Here is a 22,458-nt window from a genome sequence, read left to right as displayed (position 1 = left end):
GATGAAAGGAAGACAACGAAGCAATTCAGAGGCAGGCTGATACACATTTTACTGGTATGTTCAAACAACACGCAAGTGTTACAGAGATGCTTTGGTAGCTCAAATGGAAATCCCTGGAGATAAGGCAACATTCTTTTGGAGGAATGCTATTGAAAAAATTGAAAGAAATGGCATTTTAAGTTGACTGCAGAACAATTCCGTTGCTTCCAACATACATTGTGCATAAGGACCACAGATATAAGATATGAAAAATTAGGGCTCATAGGAGACTTATACACAGTTGTTTTTCTTTCGCTCTATTTGCGAGTGGAACAGGAAGGAAAATGACTAGTAGTGGTATGGGCTACCCTTTGCCTCGCGTGGTATAGTGGATTGCAAGGTATCTGGATAGATGTAGATGTAATATCTTCTTCATGCAAATATAAGGGGTGGCCAAAAAGTTTCTGTTAGAGGGTGTTGCTGCAGCATATATGCAACACAGCATGATGCCAATGTGTGTGTATAAGCACTGGTGTGTGGATGAGGAGTTAGTGTGGTATTTGTGTCTTTCTGACGTGTGTGTGGTAAGTGTGGAAAGATGAACTATGGTGTCATTATTACCAAATATGTTCAAACAAGACAAACATGCTGTTATTCTTTTCTTGTCTTCCCAATGACAAAGATGATAGAGATCCCGAAGGATCAATGATTCCTGTCGGATGAGGATGTGCAGCACATAGTTACGGAGTTCTTCATGCAGCAGGATGTGGTGTTTTACCAAATAGGTAACTTCAACCTTGTGCACCAGTGGGATGATTGCCTGAGTGCTCACAGCAGTTTTGACTAATTGGTGTACTGATTCTGGACTGTACGGCCTTTAACAGAAACTTTTTATCACCCCTTATATTAAGTGATAAGAAAACACCATAATTCCAGTTACCTTACACGTTACTATGCCTAGGTATACAGATGCTGGAAGTTATCGCCTTACTTTTGACACTTTCAGCAAAATATTGAATGCCTTATATACAATCTGGAATGAACTGCAGAAGCTCTCCACTTGCACGCTATTTTCTTCTGCTGCTGTCTAGCCCTGTGTGCATTTGATGATGTGTTGAGGTGGCTTATTCTGATGAAGGTTTTGGTCCAGGCATACATTGTGATGGCCTTTTGAGAAGTACTTAGTTGCTTGCCAGTTAAAAGTTTGGTCAGGTATTTTATTACTATGGTGTTTTTACAGAGACTGCTACCATGGCATTTTGAGGGTGAATACCAATATACATCTGAAACCATCAGCTATGAACTGCTTCAGCAACCACCAAAGAGTCTAATGGTAGAATTTTGTACAGAACATTATCCATTACTGTAAGTATGCGTGAATTGGTCTTACAGTCAGTGAGCTTGGAGAATGGAGTGCAAAGTGTTAATGGAGGAAAGAAAAACACAAGAAACTGGAGGATGTACACAAATTTTCTATGCAGAAAGGTCAGGTAGACACTTAAAGACCCCCCAGTTTATCGTATTTTATGTATCTTTTACTTCAACCTTTAATATGTCAGTTTCTAAAGTAAGCACTTCAATACTGCAGGGTGCAATCATGTCAAACTTTACCACACTGTAAGTGAAAGTGCAGTTGTATGAGTGATGTTGATAATGTGCCAACTGATGTCTCCAAATCAACTGCAGTAATAAATGAGATTCACTCGCATATTGTTACCAAGTCAACAGCGATACTGACGAGTATCTGTCCAACTACTCACATGCTCCCAACCACCACCACTCCACCTACAACAACAAAAAAAGTGTTAACTGATTCTTCCATTGCTCCTTGGTAGAGCAACATAATAAAAAATCAAATTGCAATATTGTGTATGGTCTACAAGATTAATTTGTTTAATTAATAGGGTTTTGGCTTACAAGACCATCATGAGACTTTAACTGACTATCATCGTCAAAGAAGTTTCAATGTTTGTAAATAACACTGGTAAAGAGTTCCTCGCCTAGATGTTAACAGTGAATTATACATTTAATTTTGAACAGTTTGCAGTATGTGACGACTGCTTGTAACATGACTTCAGTTTATTTCCAATGAATGGTGAAATGCTGCACATAATTATGGCAGGAAGTTGTAACTTACTAAGGATACCAAAAGTATGACAGGCAATGTTGTTTTAAAATCTGGTCTTTATCAGCCTCTGTGTTCTTAATCAATGGGATGTAAATTACAAGGTCTGCCTTCAGCAGATGAAAATTCAAGCCAGGGGCAATCATATGCAGATGAAGATCTCATTTCTCTTCTCTTTGCTGATCTCTAAATACAAACTGTTCAACATGTGTAGCCAGGAGAAGAAACCAGTCCAGGGCACAATTTTTCCTACAACACGTAGGGAAGCACATGATATAATGCTAGTTACAAAGGCTGGAGGAATTAGTAGATATGGAGGAATTAGCAGATACAGGAGCCAAAGAGCAATGCACAGCATTTATGATAACATAGTATACCATCACCCTGTGAACAGAGTTGACAGGCCACAGATTCATGTAACAGGGGAAGGAAAATAGTTGGAAGTGAAAGATAAGAAGCTGCCGTCTGCTGAACCTGGTGCCCAGCTGTGGCATGGCTCTTTCCATTCTGTCCCAATATGCCACAGAAAGCAAGCACAAGGCATTTCACAAAGTTATACTAACCCTTCAGAAGCTCACCTTATGAATCACTTATGATGCAGTGCGCAGACATAGCTGAGGATATTTATTCTCCACAAAGCATATTAACACCTCATGGAATAATGATATGAAATACCAATAACACCAACGCAAGAAATGCATGTTTACAGAATTTGTATAAATCTCTGAACACTGTTCCACATTGCTAGAGGGGCAACTTCCCCCACCACAAGTGCTGTTTGCTTTTCAGTTAACAGACATGATACCTTCCCATCATTAGAGGTCCAGTTCTGTCATTTGAGAAGACAACATAACTTTACAGAGCTTGTGTTTATACAGTGGAGTCATTTTTTAGTTTATTCTCTGACTATTTAATAGTAGCTGTTAAATGAGCTACTGTGTAAAAAAGCTCAACATCTGGTTCTGTCAACTGTCTACCACACTGAAGAGCCTGTCCCAAACATGATATAATGTCAATATGCATTGGACAATGTCTCCACTAACAATGGCTGGAATACATTTCACAACATGAAGGTATCAAATGCATCACCCCAGCCTCAGTGCTCCAGACAACTTAAGAGTCTCTGAGCTTAAATTGACTCCCTCTGTAATAGAAGTAGATCACTTAGATGTTATGCAACTTCAGACATTTCAATGTATCTAAGGAAATGCATTACAGCAGATTACTGTTCTAGACTTGAACATGATCACTCTCATTCCATCAAATACACTCACACCCACCATGCAAGACGTACTCTGGATGTGCGGTAAGTGGCTCCACTCAATGAGGTCCATTCCACAGGTGCCAGCAATTCCTGAATGGATTTATGTGGTCAACAAGTAAGACAGTTAATGGTGAGAGAATTACAGTAAATTTCTGATCATCCATTATTTTACCAGAAAATAACTGCAACATGGTTAATCAGTTTTACAACCCGCTGTCATCAAAACTATAGACAGCAGCATGGTGCCATATTTACAAATTCAGTATCTTTTCCACCAACACTGCATAGTCAGTGACAATATCATTGTCAGTGACTGTGACTGACTTTTCGAGAAGTGTAGTTCATATCTAAAAAGAGACCACATGTAGGACACTAGTGTTAACCCATTCTTGAATACGGTACTGCCCAAGGGTTTGGGATCTGCACCAAGTCAGATTAACATGCTGAATGCTATATGCCCACCGGTGGCACTTTGAAATATCTCTGTTAGCCCGTGTGCTCACTCTTGGTCATTCGGAGTGACATACTTCAAGCCTGTGTGTTCACCTGTGGGCATGTTTTATATGTTACAAGCATACACCAGAGGATTTTGTGGTCCTAGTTAACAACAAAATCATATGCAGTCTGGCAGAATGTATGTACTGGTACTGAGTTTTAAGGAACAAGAGCATGAAACATGTTCTGACATAAATGTATTATTATAATTTTTGTTATTTTATTTTCATGAATGCTTCAGAGAAGATTACAAAAATGCACATAAAATGAAAATATAATTTGTGAACTAGACCTTAAACTAATAACATATTATTTATTCTAATATATAAGAGAAAATGAGTGACATTTCCTTTGTTATTGCAAAAGCACATAAGTACATAAATGAAATGTAAGGAAAATGTGAAACATAAATCAAACTAATGTTGCTTCTTAGCAATGTCCTTGATGAAAACAAAAGTCATCGGAAATGTGAAACAAACTTCTGTTACACATACATTTAGTGATGTTTTTGGAAACATTCAAGACATGTTGGCAAGTTGAATGTTTTACAGAAGATGTTAATTTTTTTCTCATTTTTCAAGTATAAGCAGCATTCTGCCACTGTGTTATGCTTTTGCAGCTTTTGCTGGTAACCCTTTTCTGCCCCTCATATTCTTTCAGCAAGCAGCTGAAAGGTCTTAGCAAGTTTGGATCCAATGTGGGATACATGAGTGGTTTGACAAGAGTTTCTTTGAAATCTTTGATTTTCTTATTTTTTACCTTATTGTACAAAGACAGAGCAATTACAATAGAAGTAGAACTCATGAAATGGAAGACAAGTCTCTTGTACCATTTGTTAGTTCTCATATATGAGACATATGAGGCCATCTGGTTGGAGAGGTCAATAAGGCCTTTCCTTTGTTATAATAGGAGTAGTAGTTTATTCATCCAGAGACAATTTACATTGCATGGATTTCGTCAAAAAATACATAGTATATTGGCACAGAGTACATAAATATAATTGTTTAGTATGAAGCTATTCCAGGTATTCTTTTACACTATAATAGCAGTTGGTCATTAAAAATTTGAATACTGCTTCTTTAAATGAATACAATTTTTTTATTTCTTTTATCTTTACCGGTAGTTTGTTATACAATCTGCTTCCTTGTATGTTTGTTTGTTTCTGCGCCAAAGCCTTGTTAACTCTTTTTATATGAATGTCATTGCACTTTCTTGTGTTGTAAGTATGTAGATCCGAGTTGGATTGGAAATTGTTAATATTTCGTTTTACATTAATTACGCTTTTCTGTATATAGAGGCATGGTAGGGGTAGAATATTCAGCTGTTTAAATAATTGCTTTGAAGGAGTTAGCCTTGAACTGTTGGTAATTATTCTAACAGCTCGTTTTTGTAGAGTGAAGATGGTTTTGAGATTTTTTTTACTATGACCCTAGAATATGAGGCCATAGGTAATAGCAGAATGTATATACGCAAAGTAAACAGCTCTGCTACATTCCCTACTACATACAAAGCTAATAACGCATAAAGCAAAGCAAGCAGAGCTTAACTTATGCGAGAGATACACGATATGGGATTTCCAGCCTAAATTTTCATCTATATGTACACCTAAGAAGTTTGTGGTAGCAACTCTCACAATTTCTTTATTTTGTATTCTGAGATCTAGATCAGAGTGTGACTTTGCTTTCCTGTAATGGATATAGTTAGTTTTAGAGATATTTATGGTTAATTTGTTCACTTCAAACCAATTTTGCAAATATTCTATAACTCTGGTTGCAGATGTTGGCAATACCTGGTTTATGTCAGTTACTACAATGTTTGTGTCATCCGCAAACAGGGTTATATGAGTACCATTTACTGGAATCTTGATATCATTTATGTAAAGAAGAAATAGGAGAGGTCCTAGAACACTCCCCTGTGGTACCCCTATTGGCACAGTCTGAATATCCGATCTGTAAACAATACTTTGGTTTTTACTGTTTGTTGTTGCAATTTCTACTACCTGTTTCCTATTATGGAGATATGACCGAAACCACTTTTTAGCTACTCCTCGTATACCGACATATTCTAATTTGTCTAGCAGGATATCATGTTGGACAGTATTGAATGCCTTTGAGAGGTCCAAATTTATTCCTATTGTACTGTTGTTCTTACCTAGCCCCGTTACAATATTTTCAATGAATTGGGTGATGACTGACTCTGTACTCATTCCTTTGCGAAAGCTGTGTTGGTTTACAGACAATAGACTGAATTTCTCGAGGTAATTTGTAATTCTGTTTTTCATGACTGTCTCTATTACTTTTGAAAATACTGATAATAAAACTATTGGTCTATAGTTTCCCACTTCATGTATATTGCCCTTTTTATACAATGGTTTTACTTTTGCAATTTTTAATTGTTGTGGAAAGACACCTTCTGAAAATGATATGTTTATGATGTGTGAGAGTGGGTCTGATATGACACTAGCACATCTCATCACGACTGAGCAAGGTATCTCGTCAATCCCTGAGAACATTTTATTCTTCATTGTTTTTATTATTCGATTAACTTCCAATTTGTTTGTGGGAGGTAGCAATAATGAATTAACACTTTGTTCTTCTGGGATTGATGTTCTACTAATCTTAGAACAATTTTTATGCAGATTGATTGGACTATTTATGAAGTAGTCATTAATGTAATTTGCTAAAGTACGATTTCTGACTATCACACCTTGATCATCTTTTAAAACAAAGTCATCTGGATTAGTTGATGACCATAGCAGGTTTACTTGTTTCTTTTTCATTTTTGGGTAACTTGAACCATTGGGTCATCATGTTTTGTATTAAGAATTAGTGCATCTCATTTATCCTTCCACTTCAAAACTACAGTTTTGCCTTCATTCTATTGGGCTATAACATCCCTTTTTTCCAATTTTGTCTTGACCACATCTGAGGGATTATTCTTTCAGTTCGCATGTAACATGGCTTCCAAGTGTTTCCCTCGTTGGATTAGCATTTTAGATAGTGAAACATTAGTATACCAGTTATTGGTGTATAATGTCCTACCACTACACAAGAGTTCATCGATTCATTGTGTTACCACTCTCTCAGTAACAGATATATTGTCTGCTCTTTCTTTGCCAGTTTAGACTTTGAGCAAGTATAACGTCCATTAATAAAAAGCTTGAAAACCTTAACCCATATTTATATCTTTTATTAGTGATGTGTCAAAAGTAAATACATTCACGAAATGCTACTTTGGTTTTGTCTATGCAGATAACTTCTTCTGGAGTGTGGGATTCCTTGGAATTCTTCCCCAGAATATTAAAAAATTCTGAGAATTTGATGAGCCTGTCTCTGGATCTCTTTCTTGCTCATTATTTGATAAATGCTACAGTGAAAGTAACAACTCAGAACTGTTATGGCTCATTTTTGGAATCTCATTTTCATACATTCTTTTTGTGGACCAGTAGTGCCTCAGTTTGGGAAACTGCATAAATCCCATTCAGAGAATGAGCCCAAAAAACTTGCACATTTTGTCAGTATTGTTGCCAAACCATTTTGATAGCCTATGATTTGGAAGACCAGTTGCAGCAATGTTTTGCACAGCAAACCTATTAGTCTCTTAAACTAATAGAAATATAATATTATCTTCTATGAAGTGTTCAAAATTATCCACTGCTACTGGTTCCCATTTATTCCAGTTTACAAGATTCACAAGAGGAATGTCATCTGCCTCAGATTCAGTTGATCCTGCATTATGTTCATCATCATCATCATGCTCAGAACTCAAACTGGAACCACCATCAGGCGAAACATTCGGATCTGCAACAGAGCATGTGGCATCTTCAGAAAAATTAGCCATTATTTCAGTGATTTCTGAATCTGTGAAATACCTGCTAGCCATTTTAGTTCAAAGTTGGAATTGAAATAAACGTGTCAAAGTAAAAAACAAAATACCCATATGTGGTCATTTGGTTCCTTGATGCAAAATTACTTGTGTGGACCATGTGATCACAGGTGGACTTCTAAAAAAATACATAAAAATATTAATTAACAAGGTCAGAATAACAAAGGTTCCTATTTTATGACTTTCCACTCTGCTTTGATTTTATTTGCTGCATTAAATATGGTTTCTTACAATTGCACAGTATACCACTGTAAATCTTTATGTGACAGTGATAAAAGTTAATGAATTCTGGCACATTGTTAACTTTCTTATGGAACTGAAATGTTTAATGGTGTAGGAATACTTTTTAATACCTCTTTTTGTTGTTGTGGTCTTCATTCTGGTGGTTTGATGTAGCTCTCCACACTAGTCTATCCTGTGTAGGCCTCTTCATCCTAGTACTGCTGCAGCCTACATCCATTTTAATGTGCCTAGTGCATTTAAACTTTGGTCTCCCTCTACATTTTTACCTTCCACACTTCCCTCCATTAGAGAGTGATTATTCCTTGATGTCTCAGGTCATGTCTTATTAACTGATTTCTCATTTTAGTTAAGGTATGCTATAAATTTCTTTTTTCTCCAGTGCATTTCAGCACCTCCACATTAGTTATTAAATCTACCCATCTAATCTGCAGAATCTTTTTGTAGCACACATTTCAAAAACTTCTATTCTATTCTTGACTAAAATTATTGTCACCCATGTTTCACTTGCATACAATGCTGCTCTCCAGACAAACACCTTCAGCAAAGACTTCCTAACATTTAAATTTATGTTTGATGTTAACAAAGTTCTCTTTTCCAGAAACAAAGTTTTTGCTATTACCAGTCTGCATTTTATATCCTCTCCATTTTGGCCATCATCAGTTATTTTTCTTCCCAAATAATGAAACAATTCAACTACCTTTTGTAACTCATTCTCTAATCTAATTTCCTTGGCATCATGTGATTTACATTCCATTACCTCTGTTTTACTTTCATTGATGTTCATTTTACAATCTTCTTTCATTACACTAATTTCTCCTTGGTTTCCTTTATTGCTTGCTCAGTGTACAGCCCTGTATCACTCCCTTTATAACTGCTGTTCCCCTTTCATGTCCTTTGACTTTAATAACTACAGTTTAGTTTCTGTGTGAGTCATAAGCAACCTTTTTCTCCCTGTATTCTATTCTTCCAACCTTTAGAATTTCAAAGAATGTAGTCCAGTTAGCAACGTCAAAAGCTTTCTATGAATCTACAAATGCTGTAAATGGTTTGTCTTTCTTCAATCTATCTTCTAAGATGAGTTGTAAGTCGAGTATTGCCTCACATGTTCCTACGTTTCTCCAGAACACAAACTGTTCTTCACCAGTGCTAGCCTCTACCATCATTCCACTCTTCTGTAAATAATTCTTGTCAGTATTTTGCAACCATGGGTTATTAAATTGATATTTTGGTAAAATTCACATCTGTCAGTAAATGCTGCAGACCTGCTGTTATACTCTCCTGTTTTTATTGGATGTGTGTTTCCTGCAAATCTTGATGTCTGTAAGAGACTAGGGAGAGGAAGTTTGTATTCAAAATATGGTTTTAATAGTGTAAAGATGTTAGAAAACTTTGTATCTATACACTAGTAACTTTATTTTGTATACCAATACTAGTAAGTTCATTTTTTCTGTAAGTTACATAAACAAGAAACCATGTAGGACACATAAGTACATGAATTAAAATTTCTCCTTGTTTCTTCATCTGGCTTGCAACTTTGACATATTTGCGTATCCAACTAAAAGCCAAGTTTTTATTATAATGTCTCAACACTGAATGCATGACTGTGTGTTACAGCTGAGTTTTAATGTCAAGCCATCATCTGACTTTATGCTCTGGCCCCTCTAGAAGTTAATGTGACTATGTGTACTGTCAAGAGAGCACTTGTCAGGCATGGAATAGACAGGAACTGCATAAGTTTCATCTGGCATTCAAACACATGCCAGATGAATAAAGTAAAGTTGCCAAGTCACCTTCCCCCTTGGCAATTTTGCTCTGTCAAACCAGCAATTCTGGCACATTGATATAGACATAGTAGTTTAACAGGGAAGAGGAAAGGAAGACTGGGTTTAATGTCCCATCTCCATCAAGATCATTAGAGACAGGCACAAGCTTGGATTGTGTCAAGGATAATGAAGGAAATCAGCCACACCTTTTCATAGAAACCATCCTGGCATTTGCCAGGAGTGATTTAAGGAAATAATGTAAGACCTAAATGTAAATGGCCAGATGTGGGTTTGAACCATCATCCTCTCGAATTTGAGTCCGGTGTGCTAAACACTGTGACACCTGGTTCAGTTCAGTTTAACTATTGGCAGGCTATAAATGTCCCCTAATGGCAGCTGAGCCGACTGTTTTTCACATTGGGCAGAAGCCCTTATGTTGGCAAATGCTACGGCTCAGATCACATCCAAAACACTCTTCCATGGATGGATTTTGCAACTTGGCATACCTCAGTGTGTAGCTACAGATAACAGCTGACAATTTGAGTCTAACTTATTTAAGGACCTAGAAAAATTCCTAACAATGCACAGAATTTGGACAGTAACTTACTATCCTTCAGCAAATGGACAATTAGAGCACTTATATCTTTGGCTAAAGGCCTCTCTCAGGTACCGCACTCCTGAATGCTGGATGGAGGCTTTACTGATAGTCTGACTCGTCATCAGAACCTCCTTCAAAAAGAACCTGAATGCAACAACCATAGAGGTGGTCATGGACAAATGTTACATTTACTAGGAGAATATTTTGATGCCATTCTCAATAATGTTTATCAGGTATGCACACAAACAAAACTGTTTCATCCTGCAGTATCCAGACGGTGCCAAATGTCCACTCAGTTTTCAAGATTAGTGAGCAATTGAGTGCGTATGTATGCATTTAATGTGATTAGTAATTCACTCAGCCGCCATATGATGGCCTCTTTAAAGTTGTCATGCATCAGGGAAAGACATTTTATATTGTCATACACAATTTGCCTACCACAATCTTGATCAATAGGTAAGAACCAGCTTTTACTGCAAAAGTACAAAATACTTACAAGACCAGGAAGGGCATACAAGGCTACATGCACCTGACTATATAAATATGCAGCTAGCACATACCTTTTGACCAGCAACACCAGAGTGATCTGACTGTGCTCTCATGATATTAAATGCATTTTAACCCTAAATACCAATTACCTTTGTCACTTTCAGAGGAAGGAGTAGTGTCACTAGGCTGACACTGATGTATTGAGAATGTATGACTATAAAATTTGATAATTTTCTTGCTTTGTTTATCAATGTTAATTGTAATTCCTGTGATAAAGTAAAGTTGAAAACTCAACAGCTCCAATTATACATATAGAAAGGAATGGTTTTAACACAATATTATCAATCCAGCAATGTGCTGCCTCCCCAACTGGAAGAACCAAGTGCTGTGATGTGCATGTGGCATATCAGTTTCAGTGCAGCTGAAAACTACCTCTTATTTTCTTATAAGGAGATGGTAATTTGACTTGATGATGACCTGTTCTCTACTTTATTTAGCAATGAGATGAATGGAGATGATGTTAGATTTTTTTGAGTTGTCCACATTCCTGCCCAAATTTTTAAGCAGGATATTTTAATGGATGTCAGAGTGGCTGGTTACTCAGTGATCAACAGTCCATTGGAACTATGAATTTATAATTTTAGCTGTTTTAAACTGTTCTTTTAATTTCAATTCTTTTCAGAGCCTCAGGCTTCGAATGTTTTTGTATCTTTACAAACTTTTATTTCTTTAACCAAAATGCTTCACATTGATTGAAAATACAGGATCCATGATTACTCACTAGGTATTGAGGATACTGAGGGATGGACAGGCCTTAAAAATAAATATGAAAAATTGCTTAGCTTTCAGAGAGTCTGTTTAAGAGCTATCCAACGAACATAAATTCACATAGACAGACCTTATTGTGTCAAGTATTGTGTCTTGTGCCAAATGACAACAGCAACTGAACAGTGCTGCTGCATGGTGTTAGCTGTCAGTGCAGACCTGAGAGGTGCTGTTGCTGCTGGAGTACTGGTTATTGTTCATGTTTTACTGCCCCTCTCAATACATATTGATAAAACTAATATTGCACTTGACTAACTTGGGGCAGCTATATCAAATGGACATGTAAAATTCTGCTTCACTTGTCTGGTTCTCAGCACCTCCTCTTACGTGGTGATTATGATTTATTGGTATTTACATTGCATAAATATTTTATTTATTTCAACAACAGTCATCTCATACTAAAAACAGTGCAGGCAATTATAGCCCAGCTGCTATATATCATAAAGATGAAATCATAATTATTAGAAATAGAAATGAGGTTAAAAAGAAAGTCATTTTTTCTCAGCCTCATAAATTTACACAGTGATAGCTGATAAATTTACATGGTGATGTTGATTAAATGAACAGTACTTTGGGATCTTGAAAATCAGTTTGTTTTATTTTCTACACAATTCACTATTAATAATTAAGTTTTATGTATTTAATTTAGAGGTATAGATTTCAAAAGCATAATCATTATAAATTTCAATTTGTCAGTAACGTACTGTCACTCTTTCCACAGGTCGAGCTTCATGTGCACTTGGATGGATGTGTGAGACATGAAACATTATGGGAACTTGCAAAGTAAGTTTATTATCAGTGTATTTAGTTTCTGTAGTTTTGCTAGATATATTAAATGTAATGATTGTATTAGATCTCATTCTATTAATCAATATTTCTCTCAAAATGTATTCTGTGGTAATGAGGAAGAGAAGAGTCTTGAGAAGATTTATTGCACAGCGGGAATGTAACTTGACTACCTTAATGCTCAGACCTATCTACATGTAACTTCTTTCCATGTGGTTTCTCTGGTAGGAAATATATGTAGCATGACTTAAAACCATACCTTAAGCAGCAGCAGAGACATAAGAACAGTTTATTTCAAGTGAAAACCATAATTATATATATAATATACTTTTATGTGTTGGTAGGTAACAAACTGACTTCATAATCTGACAATACACTCTCATTTGTCGTTCTTGCCTTCAGAAGAGTGGTTTTTTTGTACTATTGACTTGCAGAAAGAAACACTAGTATATTTTGCATACTGCAAATGTACAATTTTATGTGAAACATTTCTGTAAAACACAACATAAGTCAATTAATTACTTGCATTGTGGGGGATTGTTTCCCTACTTAATTTACTAAAACTGAATACAATGTAGCAGAATGTGGCATGCTAGGTGCTGTATAAAGAACAGTTCTACATGTGGTTCGAAAATGACACTTTTATATAAAATCAAATTGTTACACCAAAGGAACATGATTTACTCTCGTAGATTAACTGTCCTTGGAGGAGGTTACTGGGTAATTTCTACAAAGCTAAGTAAAGCAGCACATGGTAATTGTCTCACATGGAAAATATTGACGATGAGATAAAGAACAAAGTTTGCATAGTTATTACATGCGTGTTAACAGTGGAGATGGGCAAACTCATACAGTACCCAGGTGGGCACAAAACACATGCTGGTCAGAATGTTTGTGGCATTAACTTTCAGTCACTCACTGGGATTTGTAGTGGGTATGTAGGCAGCACAGCATGGGAGAACTTTCAAACTCAGTGGCAAGTGTCACAATTTAGTGTGTCTGTCATGACAGTAGCATCAGATGGAACTTATGCTGAAACCATGAGAGCCAGGCTGAGCAAAGCTAGGCTGGCAGAAGCCTTCTTTGAATCGGTAGCCAGCGGCTACAGTGTCCAGGTATCTGGTCGTATGGTAAAATTGATAGCTTGTGATGGAAGTCAGCACACGAAGAAACACTCTAAATGGCTCTGAGCACTATGCGATTTAACTTCTGAGGTCATCAGTCGCCTAGAACTTAGAACTAATTAAACCTAACTAACCTAAGGACATCACACACACCCATGCCTGAGGCAGGATTCGAACCTGCGACCGGAGCGGTCGCTCGGCTCCAGACTGTAGTGCCTAGAATCGCACGGCCACTCTGATGTAGTAACCTGTGGGAATGCTAGGGTTGATGTGTGGCTAAGGGCCACCACAGCATGATATTCTTAAATTTCAGTTTTACAGAATAATTCAAGTGACTGAGTATGGTGAAGAAATTAGTTTGAAACTTTGTTATTCTTATCCTTTTGTTCAAATATTGCTGGCTAGGAATATGGGAGGGAGGGGTGGCAGGAATATGGGCTGGACATGTGATACATGGATTCCAGAGCCAGAGGCGAGGGGCACATGATGAAGTCACATGGAGACATTAATTGGGAGGGCGGATAGGACAGATCTGTTGGATGGAGGGTGTAGGGATAGTGGCTTAATGGAGATTTAGGCCAGGGGGGTTTTGGAGTGAAGAATGTGTTTTCCCAGAGATAGCTGCCACCTACGTGGTTCAGAAAACTTGATAATGGAGGGAAGGATACAGTTGACCCTGCTTGTGAAGCAGCCGTTGAAAGAGAGCATTTAGTGCCCAGCTGCATTTTGTACCACTGGTTCATCAACTTTGTTCATGGCAACTGTTTGGTGGTGGCCATATATTCTGGTGGGCAGCCGATTAGTTGTCATACTGACATAAAAATCTGTGCAATGATTGCAGCAAAGTTGGTGTATGACATGGTTGCTTTCACAGGTAGCCCTGCACCTGTCCTATCGTCCCCTCCAAATTCTTTTGACATGGCTGCTTTCTTAGGTGGCTCTGCACCTGTCGTATTACCCCCTCCCAATCCACATTTCTATGTCACTTTCTTTGTGCATCCCTCCCCGTCAGCTCTGGCATTTGTGCATCACATGTCCTATCCCTTAAAAAATATGTCTTTAAGTTTTTTCCAAGTTTGAAGTTTGTTAGAAAGTTTAACACTCATGGGGAAAGCACTGATCTGGCATAGAGGTGCATTGATTTAAGTGATATGACAGTTTTTGTTTTGCCTGTAAAACAGAGTACTGCGCTGGAAACACAGTAATGGGGATTTACCACACTCTTCCCCTACTGGAAAGGAGGTGGGGAGGTGCAACAACACTAAACATTGGCCCAGCCCCTTGCTGGGCATAGAACAAGGTGTGCAACCTCCATCTCATCTGCTCTCCCCCCTCCCCTCTCCCCTCCCTAAGGCCTCAGGCAGCAGAAGCCCCTGGTCTGCAGACACTTGAGGGTAGGGCCAAAAGTGGCCGTGACAGCGATAGCTGCACTGGGTGGGGATGGGTGTGGTGGCTGCAGCCAGAGGTGACGCCATGATGACATTTGGGCTATTGAGTTGTGGCCATCTCTGTGGTGCACCATCTGTTGAGGTCCCCAACTAAGGTATCTGGACCCAAATTGTCAGTCTGCCTCATGGTGGAGAAGCAGGAGGTGAGGCTGGGTTCTGCCTTCCCGTTGCTGTGGTGACCCAGAACAGTTCACATTGGGGTGAGAAGGGGATGGGTGGAGGAGGAATGGGGGGGGGGGGGCCGGATGGGGGGAGAACGGACTCGAGGTTGAGCTCGTCTTCCACCGAAGGACAGGAAACTTCGGGAGCTTGGGAAGAATTAGTGAGAAGAGAAATGTGGACTGAAATTGCATAACTGTAGCTGTTTCTGGTGAAAGGAAGGTGAATAGACGTGCTTCGCTCGATTCTTAGTGGAAAGTTCTCAAAGACCTATGCCCAAAATTGCAGCATTGTCAGTGACTATCACCTGCTGCAGGCCCTCATTGGTGAAAATCCTGGACAGCACCATTATTGTATATTCTGCCATGATAGTATGGCAGTTGACAATGTATATTGGAGAAACTATCTATTATGATGAGGCATGTTGTACTTAGGAAGGGTCCGGCAAAATCAAGATGCAACTGATTCTGAAGTTTGTTGGTTGTTGGCATTGGCAAAAAAACCTGATGCTGGGCTGCTTACTGGTCTCAATGTGTGTTGCATTGACAGATTAGGCACTTTGTTTTCCATTTGATGACAGGCCAATAAGTGAACCACCGGATGAGCAGCTTGGTTCTGAATATACCCCAATGTCCTTGATGAAGAAACTGAATGATTTGTCTTCATCGTGATGTTGGAATTACCACTCGTGATGACTTGTGGTCAATTGTTAAAAGGACCACACTATCTACCTGGCTCAAACTGTGTCTCAGCACATAGTAATGGTGAAGGGGATTAGATTATTGATAGGCCAGTTATTCATGCCACCCCCCTCAAAATGAAAGTGTGAACTTGTTGGAGAATGTTTCCATTCCCACGGCATTGGCAATTGAGATTCCTGTAACTGGAAAACTGTCCGTGGCTTGTTGAGCCTTGTTGTCCAGGAAGAAGCAAAGTATTTCCTCCTGATTGAACTTGTTGCTCAGCAAAAAGTGTCGAGTTTGATGTGCTGTACTGTGTTTCTGAAATAAATGGAAATGTCGTGTGGCTAGGGCCTCCCGTCGGGTAGACCGTTCGCCTGGTGCAGGTCTTTCGATTTGACGCCACTTCGGCGACCTGCGCGTCGATGGGGATGAAATGATGATGATTAGGACAACACAACACCCAGTCCCTGGGCGGAGAAAATCTCCGACCCAGCCGGGAATCGAACCCGGGCCCTTAGGATTGACAGTCTATCACGCTGACCACTCAGCTACCAGGGCGGACTGATTCTCTTACTTAAATCTAGAGAGGAACAGTGCACAGCGGTGGAGCTGACAACCATATGATATGGTAAATGAGCTGCTGGGTTGAGCAATGAGGTCAATGGCTTCTGGTCTGTCACCAGCTGGAACCTGCTACCATAGAGAAATAAATAATTTTTTTAAAGCAAAGATAATCATTGTGCCCATTTCTCATTTTCAGAGTTTTTTTATCACTGAGATTAGGGTTTCTGAAATCTGATCTATCATCATCATCTCTGTGAGCAAGGACAGCCCCCAACCCATATTCTGATGCATCTGTTGCCACCACTAGCTGCTTTCTGGATTGGAACATCTCTAAACAAGGTGCTGAGAGGAGGTGCCATTTGAGCTTAAGGAATGCCTTTTCCCATGCTGTGGATCAAGTTAATGCCACTCTTTTCTTACACGAGTTTTGTAATGGATGAGCTGTCTGGGATGCAGCAGGAATTAATTTTATGTAGTATGTAATTTTCACTAGAAAAGCCTGGAGCTGTTTTAGCATTGCTGGCTGAGGCATTGATGCAATTGCTTCAGCATGATTCTTTTTTGGTAAAATACCTTGTTGAGAAAAGACTTGGCCTAAGTACTCCACTAAAGGTTGGAAAAATTCACATTTGCTGAGACTGCATTTTAATCCTGCTGCCTGCAAAATAAAATGAGGGTCTTCAGGTTTACTAAATGCTGCTTGGTAGAACTTCCATGATGAACTGTGTGTTGTGCAGATTCCTAAAATCTTCTGAGCACTTTTACCTAACTGTAATTACATGTCAGTGAGGTCAACTTAAGGTAAGAAGTAGCCACCTTTCAGCTTTGTGTATAGTTCATCAGGCTTCAGAATCAGGTACATGTCCACTTTAGCTTGAGCATTCACCCTGACTTCAGAATCCCTACAAAGCATGAGCCTGCCACGTGGCTTCTTGATGATAACCAGGAGAGTTGCCTGCTGGCTTGATGAGATAATGTACGATCACATCCAATTCCTGCAGCCTGCCTAATTTATTTGTGACCTGTTCATGGAGTGCCTAAGGAATCGACTTGGGGTGGAAAAATCAAGGTTGTGCCAAAGGCTTTAGTGAAATGTGAGCTTCGATATTCTTTCTTTCCCAGATCAGAAGAAAAAATCCTGGGGATTTCTGTACAGAGCTCCTCCAGTTGTTTGTAAGTACATTCTCGAATACTAGATTGCTTGAGTCATTGATGGGCAATCCAAAGATGTAAATACCTTCAGGCCAAAAAGTTTTACCATATAATCACTGTTTAAAATTTAGAAAGTCATTTCTCTTCTCATTTTTTGTGAGTGACTCCTGTGGTAAACTGATCTTTCAACAAAATTTGTTGCTTGCTAGAATTTACCAGTCATTGAGCAGATAGAGTTAGTGCAGTTGCCCCTAATTGTAAATATGTTTCATAGTTGATGAAACTTGTGGTGGCACCTGTATTAACCTCATAGTTTACTGATTTCCCAGCTACTTGCAGGGAGATGTGTATTTTATTGGAGGATTTTCTGTGATTTGAAGGGTTATCATTGATAACATTTATGTCCATTTGATCTCACGATCGTGAAGATGGAATGGCTGCCCTGCAGGTAATAGGAAGCTGACAATGTCTTGCACATCTAGTGCACTGCCGATCTGCTTGGACTGTTGTCTCTAGCTTACTTCTGCAAACAGTCTAGGCAGGAAGGATGTGCCTGTCTAAACCTGGGGCATCTTGAAAACCACTGTTTACATGCGGGGGGATAGGCCTGCTGCTGTTTGTGGACTGCCACACTTCCCCTTTGGGCACCAAATTGTAAAGTTTGCTGGGCTATCTGTTTACTGCAGCAATTTCTGTCCAGGAGTCTAAGTGTTGGCCTGCCACTTGTGTGACTTAGTATGACTGTGTTAGAGGCAACACATCATCTAAAGAAGGGTCTCCAAATTGTAAAGACTATACGTGAAATTCTATCAGATGTTGCATCGATAAGTGCATCTCTAATCAAGACCTCTGCAGACAATTATTTGCTTTTGGCATTAAAAAAACCTGGATCTGTGACTTAGTTCTGCTGCCTGAGGTCGATAGGGTTGACCTGGTTGCTTGCAGCGTTGGTAAAACCCAGGACGAGCAGAAATCACATGACAATTTATTTGGTAGTGAGCACTAACTGAGGAACACATTTCCTCAAATGTCAGTTTATCAGGTTCTGTCAGGGAGGCTAGCTTGCTCAACAATTGATAAGTCTGTGGTTGGATCCAATATACGAAAAAAGATTTAGCTGTATCATTGTCCTTTACCTTAAACATCATAAAGTGCTGCTGTAGCCATTTTTCGTATGAGTCCAAGTCTTCTGAATTCTCCTTGTGTTGTGGAAATGGCAAAGGATTAGCCATCTGTTGCTATACCCTGGCCAGAAGATCCTAAATAAATTTTTGACTTTCCACCTGTTGAGCCATTAGCTGCTGTAGTGTAGCTGCCATAGATGGTTTGTCTATGGTGTCTGGAAAGAAGGAGAAACACACACGGTTCACAGTTCAAAGCACAGAGACCCAAGGTCCACAATTCACAGAATAATTCACAGTCCAGGTGTCACTGCATGAAAGAATGCACAGTCGTAGTGCACAAGCAAAGTTCACAGTTCGAAAAACTGCATGAAAAATTGTCACAGTCTGAGTGATAGAGCCCACACAAAGTTCAAATTTCTGTGAGTGGTGGACCTATAAGCTCAGTCCACAGTCACAAGTTTTCACGAAAAGTCTGAAAACTAATGCTTCTGAATTTTTTATGTGGAAGCTCTTAAAGCTGTTTAAATGAAATAGACTTTATTCTGCATGTCTACATATTTGTTTCTCAGCATAGTCACCCAGGCAACGAACATATTTTACCCAACAACAGAATAGTATTTTGTTGGTACAATCATTGTAGAATATTTGACTTTGTTGATGGAGGCACTACCTCATCTCTGCATGGACTACTTCTACATCTACATCTACATCTATACTCCGCGAGCCACCTTACGGTGTGTGGCGGAGGGTACTTATTGTACCACTATCTGATCCCCCCTTCCCTGTTCCATTCACGAATTGTGCGTGGGAAGAACGACTGCTTGTAAGTCTCCGTATTTGCTCTAATTTCTCGGATCTTTTCGTTGTGATCATTACGCGAGATATATGTGGGCGGTAGTAATATGTTGCCCATCTCTTCCCGGAATGTTCTCTCTCGTAATTTCGATAATAAACCTCTCCGTATTGCGTAACGCCTTTCTTGAAGTGTCCGCCACTGGAGCTTGTTCAGCATCCCCGTAACGCTCTCGCGCTGACTAAATGTCCCCATGACGAATCGCGCTGCTTTTCGCTGGATCATGTCTATCTCTTCTATTAATCCAACCTGGTAAGGGTCCCATACTGATGAGCAATACTCAAGAATCGGACGAACAAGCGTTTTGTAAGCTACTTCTTTCGTCGATGAGTCACATTTTCTTAGAATTCTTCCTATGAATCTCAACCTGGCGCCTGCTTTTCCCACTATTTGTTTTATGTGATCATTCCACTTCAGATCGCTCCGGATAGTAACTCCTAAGTATTTTACGGTCGTTACCGCTTCCAATGATTTACCACCTATGCTATAATCGTACTGGAATGGATTTCTGCCCCTATGTATGCGCATTATATTACATTTATCTACGTTTAGGGAAAGCTGCCAGCTGTCGCACCATGCATTAATCCTCTGCAGGTCCTCCTGGAGTACGTACGAGTCTTCTGATGTTGCTACTTTCTTGTAGACAACCGTGTCATCTGCAAATAGCCTCACGGAGCTACCGATGTTGTCAACTAAGTCATTTATGTATATTGTAAACAATAAAGGTCCTATCACGCTTCCCTGCGGTACTCCCGAAATTACCTCTACATCTGCAGATTTTGAACCGTTAAGAATGACATGTTGTGTTCTTTCTTCTAGGAAATCCTGAATCCAATCACAAACCTGGTCCGATATTCCGTAAGCTCGTATTTTTTTCACTAAACGTAAGTGCGGAACCGTATCAAATGCCTTCCTGAAGTCCAGGAATACGGCATCAATCTGCTCGCCAGTGTCTACGGCACTGTGAATTTCTTGGGCAAATAGGGCGAGCTGAGTTTCACATGATCTCTGTTTGCGGAATCCATGTTGGTTATGATGAAGGAGATTTGTATTATCTAAGAACGTCATAATACGAGAACACAAAACATGTTCCATTATTCTACAACAGATTGACGTAAGCGAAATAGGCCTATAATTATTCGCATCTGATTTATGACCCTTCTTGAAAATGGGAACGACCTGCGCTTTCTTCCAGTCGCTAGGTACTTTACGTTCTTCCAGCGATCTACGATAAATTGCTGATAGAAAGGGGGCAAGTTCTTTAGCATAATCACTGTAGAATCTTAAGGGTATCTCGTCTGGTCCGGATGCTTTTCCGCTACTAAGTGATAGCAGTTGTTTTTCAATTCCGATATCGTTTATTTCAATATTTTCCATTTTGGCGTCCGTGCGACGGCTGAAGTCAGGGACCGTGTTACGATTTTCCGCAGTGAAACAGTTTCGGAACACTGAATTCAGTATTTCTGCCTTTCTTCGGTCGTCCTCTGTTTCGGTGCCATCGTGGTCAACGAGTGACTGAATAGGGGATTTAGATCCGCTTACCGATTTTACATATGACCAAAACTTTTTAGGGTTCTTGTTTAGATTGTTTGCCAATGTTTTATGTTCGAATTCGTTGAATGCTTCTCTCATTGCTCTCTTTACGCTCTTTTTCGCTTCGTTCAGCTTTTCCTTATCAGCTATGATTCGACTACTCTTAAACCTATGATGAAGCTTTCTTTGTTTCCGTAGTACCTTTCGTACATGATTGTTATACCACGGTGGATCTTTCCCCTCGCTTTGGACCTTAGTCGGTACGAACTTATCTAAGGCGTACTGGACGATGTTTCTGAATTTTTTCCATTTTTGTTCCACATCCTCTTCCTCAGAAATGAACGTTTGATGGTGGTCACTCAGATATTCTGCGATTTGTGCCCTATCACTCTTGTTAAGCAAATATATTTTCCTTCCTTTCTTGGCATTTCTTATTACACTTGTAGTCATTGATGCAACCACTGACTTATGATCACTGATACTTCATCACTATCAAAGTGAAGTCCTCAAAGAAGTTCTTTAACTCTTGGAAACAGATGAAAATTAGATTGGGGCAAGTCTAGACTGTATGTAGGATGATCGATGACAGTGAACCCAAAACATCATATTGTTGCAAATGTTGCAGCCCTCATGTTTGGCCTGGCATTGTCATTCAGAAGGAGAGGGTGCTGCATGTGTGGGTGAACTCTTTGAATTTGTAATTTCAATTTTCTGAGGTTCTCTAACACTGACATAGTTTGTTACACACCACCATGTTACATGCTACAATTCAGAGCTCTGTATTGGCAGAGGGTTGCAACTTCCATCAACAAAGTGGGAAAGTTGACTGAGTAATGTGCATGACATGTAATATCTCAACCAATGTTGAGAAGAGAATAAAAAATTTGAAAGCATTACTTCTCAGTACACCCTTGTATACGTCAGTATATCATTGCATATTCCATCAGCAGCTCTGCTAATGTCCTTAATATTCAGAATGGAGAATCTTGTGAAAGTGTTTGTATGATAATTATTTGTGATACTCTGTTATCTGCATTAGAGTAATCACTGTTATCATGCCAGACCATAATGTAAGAGGCCAAGGTACTAATTTGGTCATCTGTGTACTGTGGCACTCTAATAATTCAGCCTCAATCTCTATAAAGAAATTATTCTCCACAAATTATTGTCCTCATGGTTTATTTTTTACATATACAGATTAATTCAGTAAATACAGTATGTTACCACCTTTCCTGTCGTATGCGCATCTCTCAAACTATTTTGTTTTTAGCTCTTTCTTCAAGTTATTATTTTTGTTGAATACTTTTGTATTCTGTTAACAACATTATTTTTGTCTATAATTATCTATTATTTTATTTGAAAATGG

The 22,458-nt window shown here is 39.0% G+C and overlaps 1 protein-coding gene across 1 annotated transcript in view; it reads left to right on the top strand.

The window, feature by feature from the left end:
- Positions 1-22,458, top strand: part of LOC124595245 (adenosine deaminase-like) — a 162,884-nt gene that overhangs the window by 92,291 nt on the left and 48,135 nt on the right. Inside the window, exon 2 of the mRNA XM_047133906.1 lies at positions 12,388-12,449. Coding sequence (XP_046989862.1) covers positions 12,388-12,449 — 62 coding nt within the window. The remainder of the gene's footprint in view (positions 1-12,387; positions 12,450-22,458) is intronic.

Source organism: Schistocerca americana, chromosome 2 (genome assembly GCF_021461395.2).
Source record: "Schistocerca americana isolate TAMUIC-IGC-003095 chromosome 2, iqSchAmer2.1, whole genome shotgun sequence".
NCBI lineage: Eukaryota > Metazoa > Arthropoda > Insecta > Orthoptera > Acrididae > Schistocerca > Schistocerca americana.
Note: the sequence above shows the minus strand (reverse complement) of the source record. Positions and strands in the feature narration are given on the sequence as shown.